The sequence below is a fragment of the Heterodontus francisci genome, chromosome 26 (assembly GCF_036365525.1).
Source record: "Heterodontus francisci isolate sHetFra1 chromosome 26, sHetFra1.hap1, whole genome shotgun sequence".
Lineage (NCBI taxonomy): Eukaryota > Metazoa > Chordata > Chondrichthyes > Heterodontiformes > Heterodontidae > Heterodontus > Heterodontus francisci.
This window is the reverse complement of record NC_090396.1, coordinates 67903764-67917087: the sequence shown is the minus strand read 5'-3', so window position 1 is coordinate 67917087 and position 13324 is coordinate 67903764. Positions and strand designations below refer to the sequence as shown.

General features: G+C 43.2%; 1 protein-coding gene across 1 annotated transcript in view; it reads right to left on the bottom strand.

Moving 5' to 3' along the window:
- Window positions 1-13324, bottom strand: part of psmd12 (proteasome 26S subunit, non-ATPase 12) — a 42679-nt gene that overhangs the window by 3238 nt on the left and 26117 nt on the right. The window contains exons 7-9 of the mRNA XM_068058495.1: window positions 13179-13313; window positions 4522-4634; window positions 532-706 (exon numbers count right to left, since the gene is read on the bottom strand). Of these exons, the coding sequence (XP_067914596.1) occupies window positions 532-706; window positions 4522-4634; window positions 13179-13313 (423 nt within the window). The remainder of the gene's footprint in view (window positions 1-531; window positions 707-4521; window positions 4635-13178; window positions 13314-13324) is intronic.

Sequence of the window (13324 nt, the reverse complement as noted above, 5' to 3'; positions counted from 1 at the left end):
CAGACTGTTGGACTGTGTGTTTGTGAAGGGATGTGGAGGGAGGTCAGGGTGGCAATGGGTGAGGAATGAAAGCGCAAAGAAATCACAGGAAACTCCAATCTCAGGAATGGATCATCATACACACTTGTCATCTGTTAAGAAGTGCCTCTGAATAGAAGTCAAGAACAGGAGCTATACCTGTTTCCTCCCTCCACCCCCACTACCATGCACAAAAAAAAGAAAAGACTAACTACAGTGCTCTTACTGCTGCTTCTGCCATGATCAGATAACTCAATGCAGGATTCAAATAAGATCATCCCTTGTTCTTCACAGTTTTGTACCACACCAGGCATATTACTTACTAACTGAGCCAGCAGAAATACCACTATTACAATTTAAAATACACTCAATAGCAGAGAGAAATAAATAAAATGTAATAAATCAATTATTCTATTCACTGCCACTAAGTAAAGCAGCAGCTAGGGCCCCTAGTTTTGCTAATATATCAGACAGTTTTCTAATATTTAGGAAATATAATAGAATTCAGCGTACATGCTCCACTACACGGTTTTTAAGATCTTTCCATCTCTTATTTCCTTCTTCTGTGCTAGAAAATACATCTGTGCAAGCATTTTCAGGTAATTCTTCCCTCAATTCCTTGCCATAATCATCCTCCAGTGAGCTCCAACGCATAAGTTCCATTGTGGTAAACAGCTTCAGCAGATCCCTGCAAAACAAAAACATAATGCTGATCTGAAAAAGTAAAAGACACCAAAGTTTAACTATACGCAATCAATCTTGGTTGGCAATCTTGTACTGCAAATCATCAAAAATAATCTATAAATCCTAACTCTGTTCCTTATTGTCAGTAACACATTGCATGTTTTCTATACAGTCAGTATATTCAGGGGCTTCAAGCTCAATCCTTTCTCCAATACAGCTCACAGCATTAAAATCAAGGAAAACCCGAAGATGTTTCATCAGTACATTGAGTAAGATGATAACGAAGGAAAGGGTAGGCCTATCAGAGATGTACAGGGGAACTTATGCGTGGATGCAGAAGATGCGGGCAGGGTTCTTAATGAGTTTTTTTTATCCCTGTCTTCACAAAGGAGAGGGTTGATGCAGACATTGTAGTTAAAGAGGAGTGTGAAATATTAGATAAGATAAGCATAAGAGATGAAATGCTTGAGGGTCTGACATCCCTGAAAGTGGATAAATCGCCAGCACCGGATGTTTTGCATCCCAGGCTGTTAAAGGAAGCCAGGGAGGAAATAGCAGATGCGCTGAAGATCATCTTCAAATCCTCATTAGATACCGGCGAGGTACCAGATGATTGAAGGTCTGCAAACGTTGTACCATTGTTTAAAATGGGTGCAAAGGATAAGCCAGGTAATTACACGCCAGTCTGACCTTGGTGGTGCGTAAATTGTTAGAATCTATTCTGAGGGATAGGATAAACTGCCACATAGAAAGACATGGATTAATCAGGGATAGTCAGCATTGATTTGTTAAGGGAAGGTCATGTCTTACTAACTTAAGAGTTTTTTGAGGAAGTAACAAGGAGGATTGATGAGGGTTGTGCAGTGGATATGATTTACATGGATTTTAGTAAGGCATTCAACAAGGTCCCACATGGCAGACTGGTCAATAAAATGAAAGCCCACGGCATACAGGGGAAGGTGACAGGTTGAATCCAGAATTGGCTCAGTGACAGGAAACAAAGGGTAGTAGTCGACGGATGTTTTTCTGAATGGAAAGTGGTTTCCAGCGGTGTTCCACAGGACTTAGTGTTGGATCCCTTGCTGTTTGTGGTATATATTAATGATTAGGGCTTAAATGTGGGAGGCATGATTGGGAAATTTGCTGATGACACAAACATTGGCCTTGTAGTTAATAGTGAGGAGGAGAGTCATGGACTCCAGAATGATATCAATGGTTTGCTTGAGTGGGCGGAAAAGTGGCAAATGGAATTCAATCCTGAGGAGTGAGATGATGCATTTGGGGAGGGCAAATAAAGCGAGGGAATACACAATAAACAGGAGGATATCGAAAGGTGTAGAAGAAGTGAAACACCTTGGAGTGCATGTCCACAGGTCCCTGAAGGTGGCAGGACAGGTAGATAGAGTGAAGAAGGCATATGGATTGCTTTCCTTTATTGGCCGAGGTATAGTGTACAAAATCAGGAATGTGATGCTGGAGCTGCAGAGAGCGCTGGCTAGGCCGCAGCTGGAGTATTGCATGCAGCTGTGGTCACCACATTACAGGAAGGACATAATTGCTCTGGAGACAGTGCAGAGAAGATTTACAAGAATGTTGCCAGGGCTTGCGGGTTGCAGCTATGAGAAAAGATTGGATAGGTTGGGGTTGTTTTCCCTGGAATTGAGGAGGCTGAGGGGTGACTTGATTGAGGTGTATAAAATTCTGAGGGGCCAAAATAGAATAGACTGTTTCCCCTGGTGGGGAGGTCAGTTACCAGGAGACACTGATTTAAGGTGATTAGAAGAAGGATTAGATGGAACACTAGGAGAAACGTTTTCACCCAGAGAGGGTGGTGGGTGTCTGAAATTCACTGCCAGGATCGGTGGTGGAGGCACAGACCCTCAATTCTTTTAAAAGGTACCTGGATATGCACCTAAGGTACTGTAACCTGTGGGGCTATGGACCAGGTGCTGGAAGGTGGGATTAGTTTGGGTGGATAGCTTATTTGGCCAGCGTGGACATGATGGGCTGAATGGCCTCCTTCTGTGCTGTATTTTGTTCTATGCTCCATGTTCTAAAGAGGATTCCACTCGATTGAAAAAATTCCACATTAACATTTGCCATTCTATCAACAAGAAAGCATATTTTGACCTGAAGGCTGGTGTAATCGAGAAACCACTTATTGACCAAATAACAGAACAAATTAACCTTTCCCCAATCTAGCAACTACAACTCAAATGTTACTTAAGCTAGTTAAAAACTGCTGAAAAATTAATAACTGGTTCGAAATACCCCATAGAAACATTAGATTGTAACAGAAGACAGGGCTTACACCTCCAAACAAATCCCAATTTAAAAAATACACTTGTATTTATATAGTTTTTGTAATTATTTTTTAAAACTTTATTTGCTTTGATTTAAAAATGTTAAAACTGGTTAAGAAATTTTCTTAAGTAAACTTCTCTTCATCGCTCTCCCCTAATTTTCTGTACATTTCCTCCCTACTCCACAGGCTTTGCATTCCTTCCCAGACCAGTGACCACTGCACTTTTCATCAGGATAATCAAGTCAATTATTTTCCAATCTGGTTGGCCGCTAGGCTGAGTTTACAAACTCAAACTCATCACATGAAGAAATCATAGGAGTGAGATTATGTCATCTTTCAGTCAGAGCCATGTACTAATTCACCAGCCTGTAACCTATGCTTAAATGCACAACTTGATCCTAATACTGTAACCTCCCAATATGCAACTCAATACCATACATGAAAAATTGAAATGCATCTTCTGGCAGTGCAGTAAAACGGGTTCCCTCCAGTTACATTCAATACAAACACAAGTGAACATTTGTTCTCCCAGGAGCACAAAACATGCAAATAAGTTGCTGAATCAAGTGGAACAAAATACTGCATTTACTATATCCTTTTTATAGATGATTTACCCTCAGTATTACACTTTAAAAAGTACTGCTGTTTTTTATAATGTAATCTCTCATCAATATTCTCCCATCTACCTCTAAGGCATTCTACAAGAGGCAATTATCTATCTGCGCCCTGCTCAAGTGGCTATTATTCATGACAAGTCTTGACAGAGAAAATTCGTAACCTGGCCAGCAACCCATCTAAGCTGGATCCAAATGTGCACTTCCAGCAAAAGTTGCTGGATAGTGGTCAGAGGCAGCAAGCATAATTGACTTTTACCTCCCTAATTTGGGGCGCTGAAGCCAACTGCAGTGACCCAACCACCATCCCAGCTAACTTAGCACTGAGAGTAAACTCGTTTGCACCCTTGATTCAGTGGCAACATTCTCACTTTAGTTCGAATGTTGTAGGTTTAAGCAGAGCTCCATGTCTTGAGCACATAAACTGGGTTGGCACTTCAATGCAGTATTGAGGGAGTGCGACATTGTTGGAGGTGCCAGTTTTCCGATGAGATAATAAAGCTAAGGTTTTGTGCCATTCAGGTGGATGTAGAAGATCCCATGAAACTATTATTCAAAGAGCATAAGCGTTCTCCCAGTGTCCTAATCAACATTTATTGCTGAAGCACTGAATACCAGACTAACTGGTCATTTATCCAACAGCCGTTTGTGGGACCTAATTGTGCACAAATTGGCTGGTGTATCTGTTTACATAACATTAGCTGCATTTCAGAAGTAATTCATTGGCTGTGCAGTATTTTGAAACATCCTGAGGATGTGTAAGATGCAATTTCTTTCACGGAGCTGCTGGGACAGCACTTGTTTAAAACTCAACAAATATAAAAAAAATTTCAAACAAAAAAAATTAAGTGTAGGGCTATCAAGAAGTTTATTTTGGTTTCCTCTTAAACATCATCTTACCGGTACTTTGGAATCTCTTCAAGCTTTTTATCCAGACTGATTCTGTGAACTAGATCAGATTGCTCATTGTCATAGGGGGCCAGGATCGCATAGAGAACAACACTCTTCAGAGCCTGAATGTTTTATATATATAAAAAAAATTATTAAAACTTGGGCAATTTAAAAAGCACACAACATATACATGGATTAGCTGACTACAAAAACTGGGAGTAGCAGTACTATTCTGGTCTCCTAATAAATATAACAATTGCTAACAGTGCAAGTGTGAAATACTGAATGCTCAAAATGATTGAAAGAGATCTCACATTTATCACATACACTTTAGATACCAAACTGCTCTGCACATCAGAGTAAATTGCTTCAAAGAATATAAGGAAAAAGACAACAGCTGCTCTCTCCTGTGGAAATGCATTTTTTCACCACAAATTCATGAAGTGTATCCCCTTCCCACTCTACTCTACCACACCCTCCACCCACCCCTTTTTATTTTTTAGTAGCCTGAGAAATCACACAACTCCCTGGATAAATCTTCATGGAAATGTCCAATATTATTCGAGTGTGACAGAATTCTCTAGGGGTTAATTTATTTCAGGATATTTATTTCAAAACTTTTATTAAACATGTTGCACTACTCTACAACAGGCAACACTAATAAATACATTCGATTTGGTGAAAGTGAATGTGTTTTCCCCCAGTTTACTTCCTAAACGGTCTACTTTATTTAGCCCAATTAACACAATAGGGGCCGACCATGACTCATGGCCCTCCTGCCTTGGGCGCTATGGCATTGGAAGGATGAATGATAACGGATAGAGACTGCTCGAGTTGTGTACCTATCATAACCTCTGCATCACCAACTCGTTCTTTCACACTAAACCCTGTCACCAGGTTTCATGGAGGCACCCATGATCGCGTCGTTGGCACCAGCTAGACCTCATTGTCACAAGGCGAGCCGCCTTAAACAGTGTTCAAATCACACGCAGCTTCCACAGTGCGGACTGCGACACCGACCACTCCCTGGTGTGCAGCAAGGTTAGACTCAGACCAAAGAAGTTGCATCATTCCAAGCAGAAGGGCCACCCGCGCATCAACACGAGCAGAATTTCTCACCCACAGCTGTTACAAAAATTTCTAAATTCACTTGTAACAGCCCTTCAAAACACTCCCACAGGGGATGCTGAGACCAAGTGGGCCCACATCAGAGATGCCATCTATGAGTCAGCTTTGACCACCTATGGCAAAAGTGCGAAGAGAAATGCAGACTGGTTTCAATCTCATAATGAAGAGCTGGAACCTGTCATAGCCGCTAAGCGCATTGCACTGTTGAACTACAAGAACGCCCCCAGCGAGTTAACATACGTAGCACTTAAAGCAGCCAGAAGCACTGCACAAAGAACAGCCAGGCGCTGCGTAAACGACTACTGGCAACACCTATGCAGTCATATTCAGCTGGCCTCTGACACCGGAAATATCAGAGGAATGTATGATGGCATTGAGAGAGCTCTTGGGCCAACCATCAAGAAGATCGCCCCCCTCAAATCTAAATCAGGGGACATAATCACTGACCAACACAAACAAATGGACCGCTGGGTTGAGCACTACCTAGAACTGTACTCCAGGGAGAATGCTGTCACTGAGACTGCCCTCAATGCAGCCCAGCCTCAACCAGTCATGGATGAGCTGGACATACAGCCAATCAAATCGGAACTCAGTGATGCCATTGATTCTCTAGCCAGCGGAACAGCCCCTGGGAAGGACAGCATTACCCCTGAAATAATCAAGAGAGCCAAGCCTGCTATACTCTCAGCACTAAATGAACTGCTATGCCTGTGCTGGGACGAGGGAGCAGTACCTCAGGACATGCGCGATGCCAATATCATCACCCTCTAGAAAAACAAAGGTGACCGAGGTGACTGCAACAACTACCGTGGAATCTCCCTGCTCAGCACAGTGGGGAAAGTCTTTGCTCGAGTCACTCGAAACAGGCTCCAGAAGCTGGCCGAGCGCGACTACCCTGAGGCACAGGTTGGCTTTCGTGCAGAGAGATCGACCGTTGACATGCCGTTCTCCCTTCGTCAGATACAGGAGAAATGCCGTGAACAACAGATGCCCCTCTACATTGCTTTCATTGATCTCACCAAGGCCTTTGACCTCGTCAGCAGACGTGGTCTCTTCAGACTACTAGAAAAGATTGGATGTCCACCAAAGCTACTAAGTATCATCATCTCATTCCATGACAATATGAAAGGCACAATTCAACATGGTGGCTCATCAGACCCCTTTCCTATCCTGAGTGACGTGAAACAAGGCTGTGTTCACGCACCCACACTTTTTGGGATTTTCTTCTCCCTGCTGCTTTCACTTGCGTTCAAGTCCTCTGAAGAAGGAATTTTCCTCCACACAAGATCAGGGGGCAGGTTGTTCAACCTTGCCCGTCTAAGAGCGAAGTCCAAAGTACGGAAAGTCCTCATCAGGGAACTCCTCTTTGCTGACTATGCTGCTTTAACATCTCACACTGAAGAGTGCCTGCAGAGTCTCACCGACAGGTTTGCGGCTGCCTGCAATGAATTTGGCCTAACCATCAGCCTCAAGAAAACGATCATGGGGCAGGACGTCAGAAATGCTCCATCCATCAATATTGGCGACCACGCTCTGGAAGTGGTTCAAGAGTTCACCTACCTAGGCTCAACTATCACCAGTAACCTGTCTCTAGATGCAGAAATCAACAAGCGCATGGGAAAGGCTTCCACTGCTATGTCCAGACTGGCCAAGAGAGTGTGGGAAAATGGCGCACTGACATGGAACACAAAAGTCCGAGTGTATCAAGCCTGTGTCCTCAGTACCTTTCTCTATGGCAGCGAGGCCTGGACAACGTATGTCAGCCAAAAGCGACGTCTCAATTCATTCCATCTTCGCTGCCTCCGGAGAATACTTGGCATCAGGTGGCAGGACCGTATCTCCAACACAGAAGCCCTCGAGGCGGCCAACATCCCCAGCTTATACACACTATTGAGTCAGCGGCGCTTGAGATGGCTTGGCCATGTGAGCCGCATGGAAGATGGCAGGATCCCCAAAGACACATTGTACAGCGAGTTCGTCACTGGTATCAGACCCACCGGCCGTCCATGTCTCCGCTTTAAAGACGTCTGCAAACGCAACATGAAATCCTGTGACATTGATCACAAGTCGTGGGAGTCAGTTGCCAGCGTTCGCCAGAGCTGGCGGGCAGCCATAAAGGCGGGGCTAAAGTGTGGCGAGTCGAAGAGACTTAGCAGTTGGCAGGAAAAAAGAGAGGCGCAAGGGGAGAGCCAACTGTGTAACAGCCCCGACAAACAAAATTTTTCTGCAGCACCTGTGGAAGAGCCTGTCACTCCAGGCAATGCTCCACACAGCACTGACCACCTCCAGGCGCTTACCCATTGTCTCTCGAGATAAGGAGGCCAAAGAAGAAACAGAAACAGGTTGGGGCAGTCTCAGGCAATGTTTACCTCTGCAGACAACTTGCAAACCGGATCTGCAAAATGCATTATATTGTAGATCACAACAGATCTTTGTCTCTTTCCATCACTTCTCCCAGCACCCCGTTTCCCTCGGCCCCCAATTATCTGAGGTCAACAGGCTCACATTCAAAGTACTGCCAAAAGAACAGACTGCCATTTATTTTCCTCTTTGAAGTCAAATTACTATTTTTAGAAAGCAACTGTAGGCAGACATTTCCTTTTAAGAGCTGACAATAATGCTATTGTTCTGCAATGTTTTCAAACTTTTACAATACTATTTATCATGCATGTGTGGAAGTTATTTCATAACTTTTTTCTATGAAAAGTGATTTGGATGGGCAGGAGTCTCTAGATGAGTGTGATGATCCACATATTGAAAGATTCAAAATACTGACAATTCATAATTGACATCAAATTATCATTCATGATCATTTAAAATATTGACAGGTCATTTATCGCTGAAAGAAAATATATTGAAAATTTTAATTTGTCATTTTACATCATCAATATTTTTCTTTACACTATTTTTAACTTCAGAAACTATGTTTACATTTAGCCATGTTTCAATTAGCCATGAGTATCCAGCCTATAAAGCCTAGAATCCATTTATACAAGTAGTTCTAAATCTGTAATTCATCACTAAGAATTAGAATTCGAACATTACAGCACAGTACAGGCCCTTCGGCCCTCGATGGTGCGCCGACCTGTGAAACCATCTGACCTACACTATTCCATTTTCATCCATATGTCTATCCAATGACCACTTAAATGCCCTTAAAGTTGGCGAGTCTACTACTGTTGCAGGCAGGGTGTTCCACGCTCCTACTACTCTCTGAGTAAAGAAACTGCCTCTGACATCTGTCCTATATCTATCACCCCTCAACTTAAAGCTATGTCCCGTGTTTGCCATCACCATCCGAGGAAAAAGACTCTCACTATCCACCCTATCTAACCCTCTGATTATCTTATATGTCTCCATTAAGTCACCTCTCCTCCTCCTTCTCTCCAACGAAAACAACCTCGTCCCTCAGCCTTTCCTTGTAAGACCTTCCCTCCATACCAGGCAACATCCTAGTAAATCTCCTCTGCACCCTTTCCAAAGCTTCCACATTCTTCCTATAATGCGGTGACCAGAACTGCACGCAATACTCCAGGTGCGGTCTCACCAGAGTTTTGTACAGCTGCAGCATGACCTCGTGGCTCCGAAACTCGATCCCCCTACTAATAAAAGCTAACACACCATATGCCTTCTTAACAGCCCTATTAACCTGGGTAGCAACCTTCAGGGAGTTATGTACCTGGACACCAAGATCTCTCTGTTCATCTACACTACCAAGAATCTTCCCATTAGCCCAGTACTCTGCATTCCTGTTACTCCTTCCAAAGTGAATCACCTCACACTTTTCCACATTAAACTCCATTTGCCATCTCTCAGCCCAGCTCTGCAGCCTATCTATGTCCCTCTGTACCCTACAACATCCTTCGGCACTATCCACAATTCCACCGACCTTAGTGTCATCCGCAAATTTACTAACCCACCCTTCTACACCCTCTTCCAGGTCATTTATAAAAATGACAAACAGCAGTGGCCCCAAAACAGATCCTTGCGGTACATCACTAGTAACTAAACTCCAGGATGAACATTTGCCATCAACCACCACCCTCTGTCTTCTTTCAGCTAGCCAATTTCTGATCCAAAGCTCTAAATCACCTTCAACCCCATACTTCCGTATTTTCTGCAATAGCCTACCATGGGAACCTTATCAAACGCCTTACTGAAATCCATATACACCACATCCACTGCTTTACCCTCATCCACCTGTTTGGTCACCTTCTCGAAAAACTCAATAAGGTTTGTGAGGCACGACCTACCCTTCACAAAACCGTGCTGACTATCGCTAATGAACTTATTCTTTTCAAGATGATTATAAATCCTGTCTCTTATAACCTTTTCCAACATTTTACCCACAACCGAAGTAAGGCTCACAGGTCTATAATTACCAGGGCTGTCTCTACTCCCCTTCTTGAACAAGGGGACAACATTTGCTATCTTCCAGTCTTCCGGCACTATTCCTGTCGACAATGACGACATAAAGATCAAGGACAAAGGCTCTGCAATCTCCTCCCTGGCTTCCCAGAGAATCCTAGGATAAATCCCATCTGGCCCAGGGGACTTATCTATTTTCACACTTTCCAAAATTGATAACACCTCCTCCTTGTGAACCTCAATCCCATCTAGCCCAGTAGCCTGAATCTCAGTATTCTCCTCGACAACATTTTCTTTCTCTACTGTAAATACTGACGCAAAATATTCATCTAACACTTCCCCTACCTCCTCTGTTTCCACACACAACTTCCCACTACTATCCTTGATTGGCCCTAATCTAACTCTAGTCATTCTTTTATTCCTGATATACTTATAGAAAGCCTTCGGGTTTTCCCTGATCCTATCCGCCAATGACTTCTCGTGTCCTCTCCTTGCTCTTCTTCGCTCTCCCTTTAGATCCTTCCTGGCTAGCTTATAACTCTCAAGCGCTCTAACTGAGCCTTCACGTCTCATCCTAACATAAGCCGCCGCCTTCCTCTTGACAAGCGCTTCAACTTCTTTAGTAAACCACGGCTCCCTCGCTCGACAACTTCCTCCCTGCCTCACAGGTACATACTTATCAAGGACACACAGTAGCTGCTCCTTGAATAAGCTCCACATTTCGATTGTGCCCATCCCCTGCAGTTTCCTTCCCCATCCTAAATCTTGCCTAATCGCATCATAATTTCCTTTCCCCCAGCTATAATTTTTGCCCTGCGGTATATATCTGTCCCTGCCCATCGCTAAGGTAAACCTAACCGAATTGTGATCACTATCACCAAAGAGCTCACCTACATCTAAATCTAACACCTGGCCGGGTTCATTACCCAGTACCAAATCCAATGTGGCATCGCCCCTGGTTGGCCTGTCTACATACTGTGTCAGAAAACCCTCCTGCACACACTGGACAAAAACTGACCCATCTAAAGTACTAAGAAAACTTGTTCCACATAATTTAGACGTGAATATAGGAGGTATGATCAGTAAGTTCGCGGACGACACGAAAATTGGCGGTGTGGTGAATAGTGAGGAGGAAAGCCTTAGATTAAAGGATGATATAGATGGACTGGTAAGATGGACACAGCAGTGGCAAATGGAATTTAATCCCGAGAAGTGGGAGGTGATGCATTTTGGGAGGACTAACAAGGCAAGGCAATATACAATGGATGGTAGGAAGTACAGAGGGTCAGAGGGACTTTGGTGTATTTGTCCATAGATCACTGAAGGCAGCAGCGCAGGTAGATAAGGTGGTTAGGAAGGCATATGGGATACTTGCCGAGGCATAGAATATGCGAGCAGGGAGGTTATGATGGAGCTGTATAAAATGATAGTTAGGCCACAGCTGGAGTACTGTGTACAGTTCTGGGCACCACACTATAGGAAGGATGTGATTGCACTGGAGAGTGTGCAGAGGAGATTCACCAGGATGTTGCCTGGACCGGAACACTTCAGCTATGAAGAGAGACTGAAAAGGCTAGGGTTGTTTTCCTTAGAGCAGAGAAGGCTGAGGGGGGACATGATTGAGTTAAACAAAATTATGAGGGGCATTGATAGGTTAGATAGGAAGAAACTTCTTCCCTTAGCGGAAAGGTCAATAACCAGAGGGCATAGATTTAAGGTAAGGGGCAGGAGGTTTAAGAGGCAATTTGAGGAAACATTTTTTCACCCAGACAGTGGTTAGAATCTGGAACGCACTGCCTGAAGAAGTGGTAAAGGCAGGAACCCTCAAAACATTTAAGTAGTATTTAGATGAGCATTTGAAACGCCATAGCATACAAGGCTACGGGTCAAGTGCTGGAAAATGGGATTAGAATAGTTAAGTGCTTGATGGCCGGCACAGACACAATGGGCCGAAGGGCCTGTTTCTGTGCTGTATAACTCTATGCTAGCTTTGGCAGAACTGCAACATTGTGGGGAGCTTGGGGTTTGGTTGACACTTCTTTTTTGTGTTGTACATAAAAAGGCAAAGAATGTTTTACATAGAAACATTTACAAGCATACTTATCTAAATATATGAATTATGTAAATATTCCTTTTCAAACTGAATGTACAATATCTAAAATATAAAGTTCCGGCCTCAGGTACAGTCCTTTTTAACATATTAGTTGACATGTCAACTTGGGAACTGTAGACTAGGCAAGAAGACATGCAGCTTAAAACTTCAGTTACCGCTCCCTCCACCCCACAAAACAGCTCCCTTTTCCTTTTCCCTCTTCTCCATGTGATGTTGCTTCTCTGTGGATTAGAGGCTTCTTTGTGCATTAGAACAAGGACTTAAAGATACTCTTTCTTCTGAGACTAAGAATGCCCTGTATTTTCTATCTGTCTCATTATTCCTTTCTGTAGATATAATATTCTTCCTTGCACACTGCTTCTAGGATTCTTTTTATCATCCTCTCCATCTTCTGTTGGCCTGGATTCTTTTCAATGCCGTAACCACCTTAAATGATGAGACACACCAACGGTTTCTGGCTGTGCAATTAGATGACTTGGAGTTTATTAAAATAAACTACAAACTTGTACTATTTTGTGTGAATTATGCAATATAAGGTCTCCGAACAAGGAGCAATTGGTGTGTTAGAACAATGAAAGATGCTTTCAGAATTTGGCAGCTTCAAAATGTTCAGGTAAAGAGAGAAAAGGAGACAAATTTCTGCCTCAGATGCTGCCAATGATTTGCATTAACATGCCAGAAGTCTCTAACTAGCTGTACAAATATCTTCTCCTGGTCTGGATAAAACTGAATGGGAGGAAACACTACTCAATATGAACCGCACAGGTTCTGGCCCCAGGGCAATTGTCATAATCTGTACAAATATCCGATACAATTCTACTGTCCTTCAGAATTTCTTAATGGACAGCAACAGGCTAGAACCAAGTTTTGGCCTTCAAATATTTCACAGATGTTTCAGTGAACAGGTCACCTTCTACCAAGAGTTACATGCCATATGATCAAGAAACATCCATGGACCAACTAACAGTGCAAGGGAAAGAAACAATGGAAATCTAGCAGCATTCAATGCTCACAACTCAAGTACAGTACTCACTCACAATCAATACCAGCTCTTTACCTGTTGCCATTTTGTGCTATCATCCTTGATACAAGGTGTATCGTAGATGGCACTATAGTGCTTGCAGATGGATAGATAGGATCCCTCATGCTGGTCAACTTGAATCATTAGGTTGTAGTATTTTAACTTCAGCTCCTGTAAAAGAT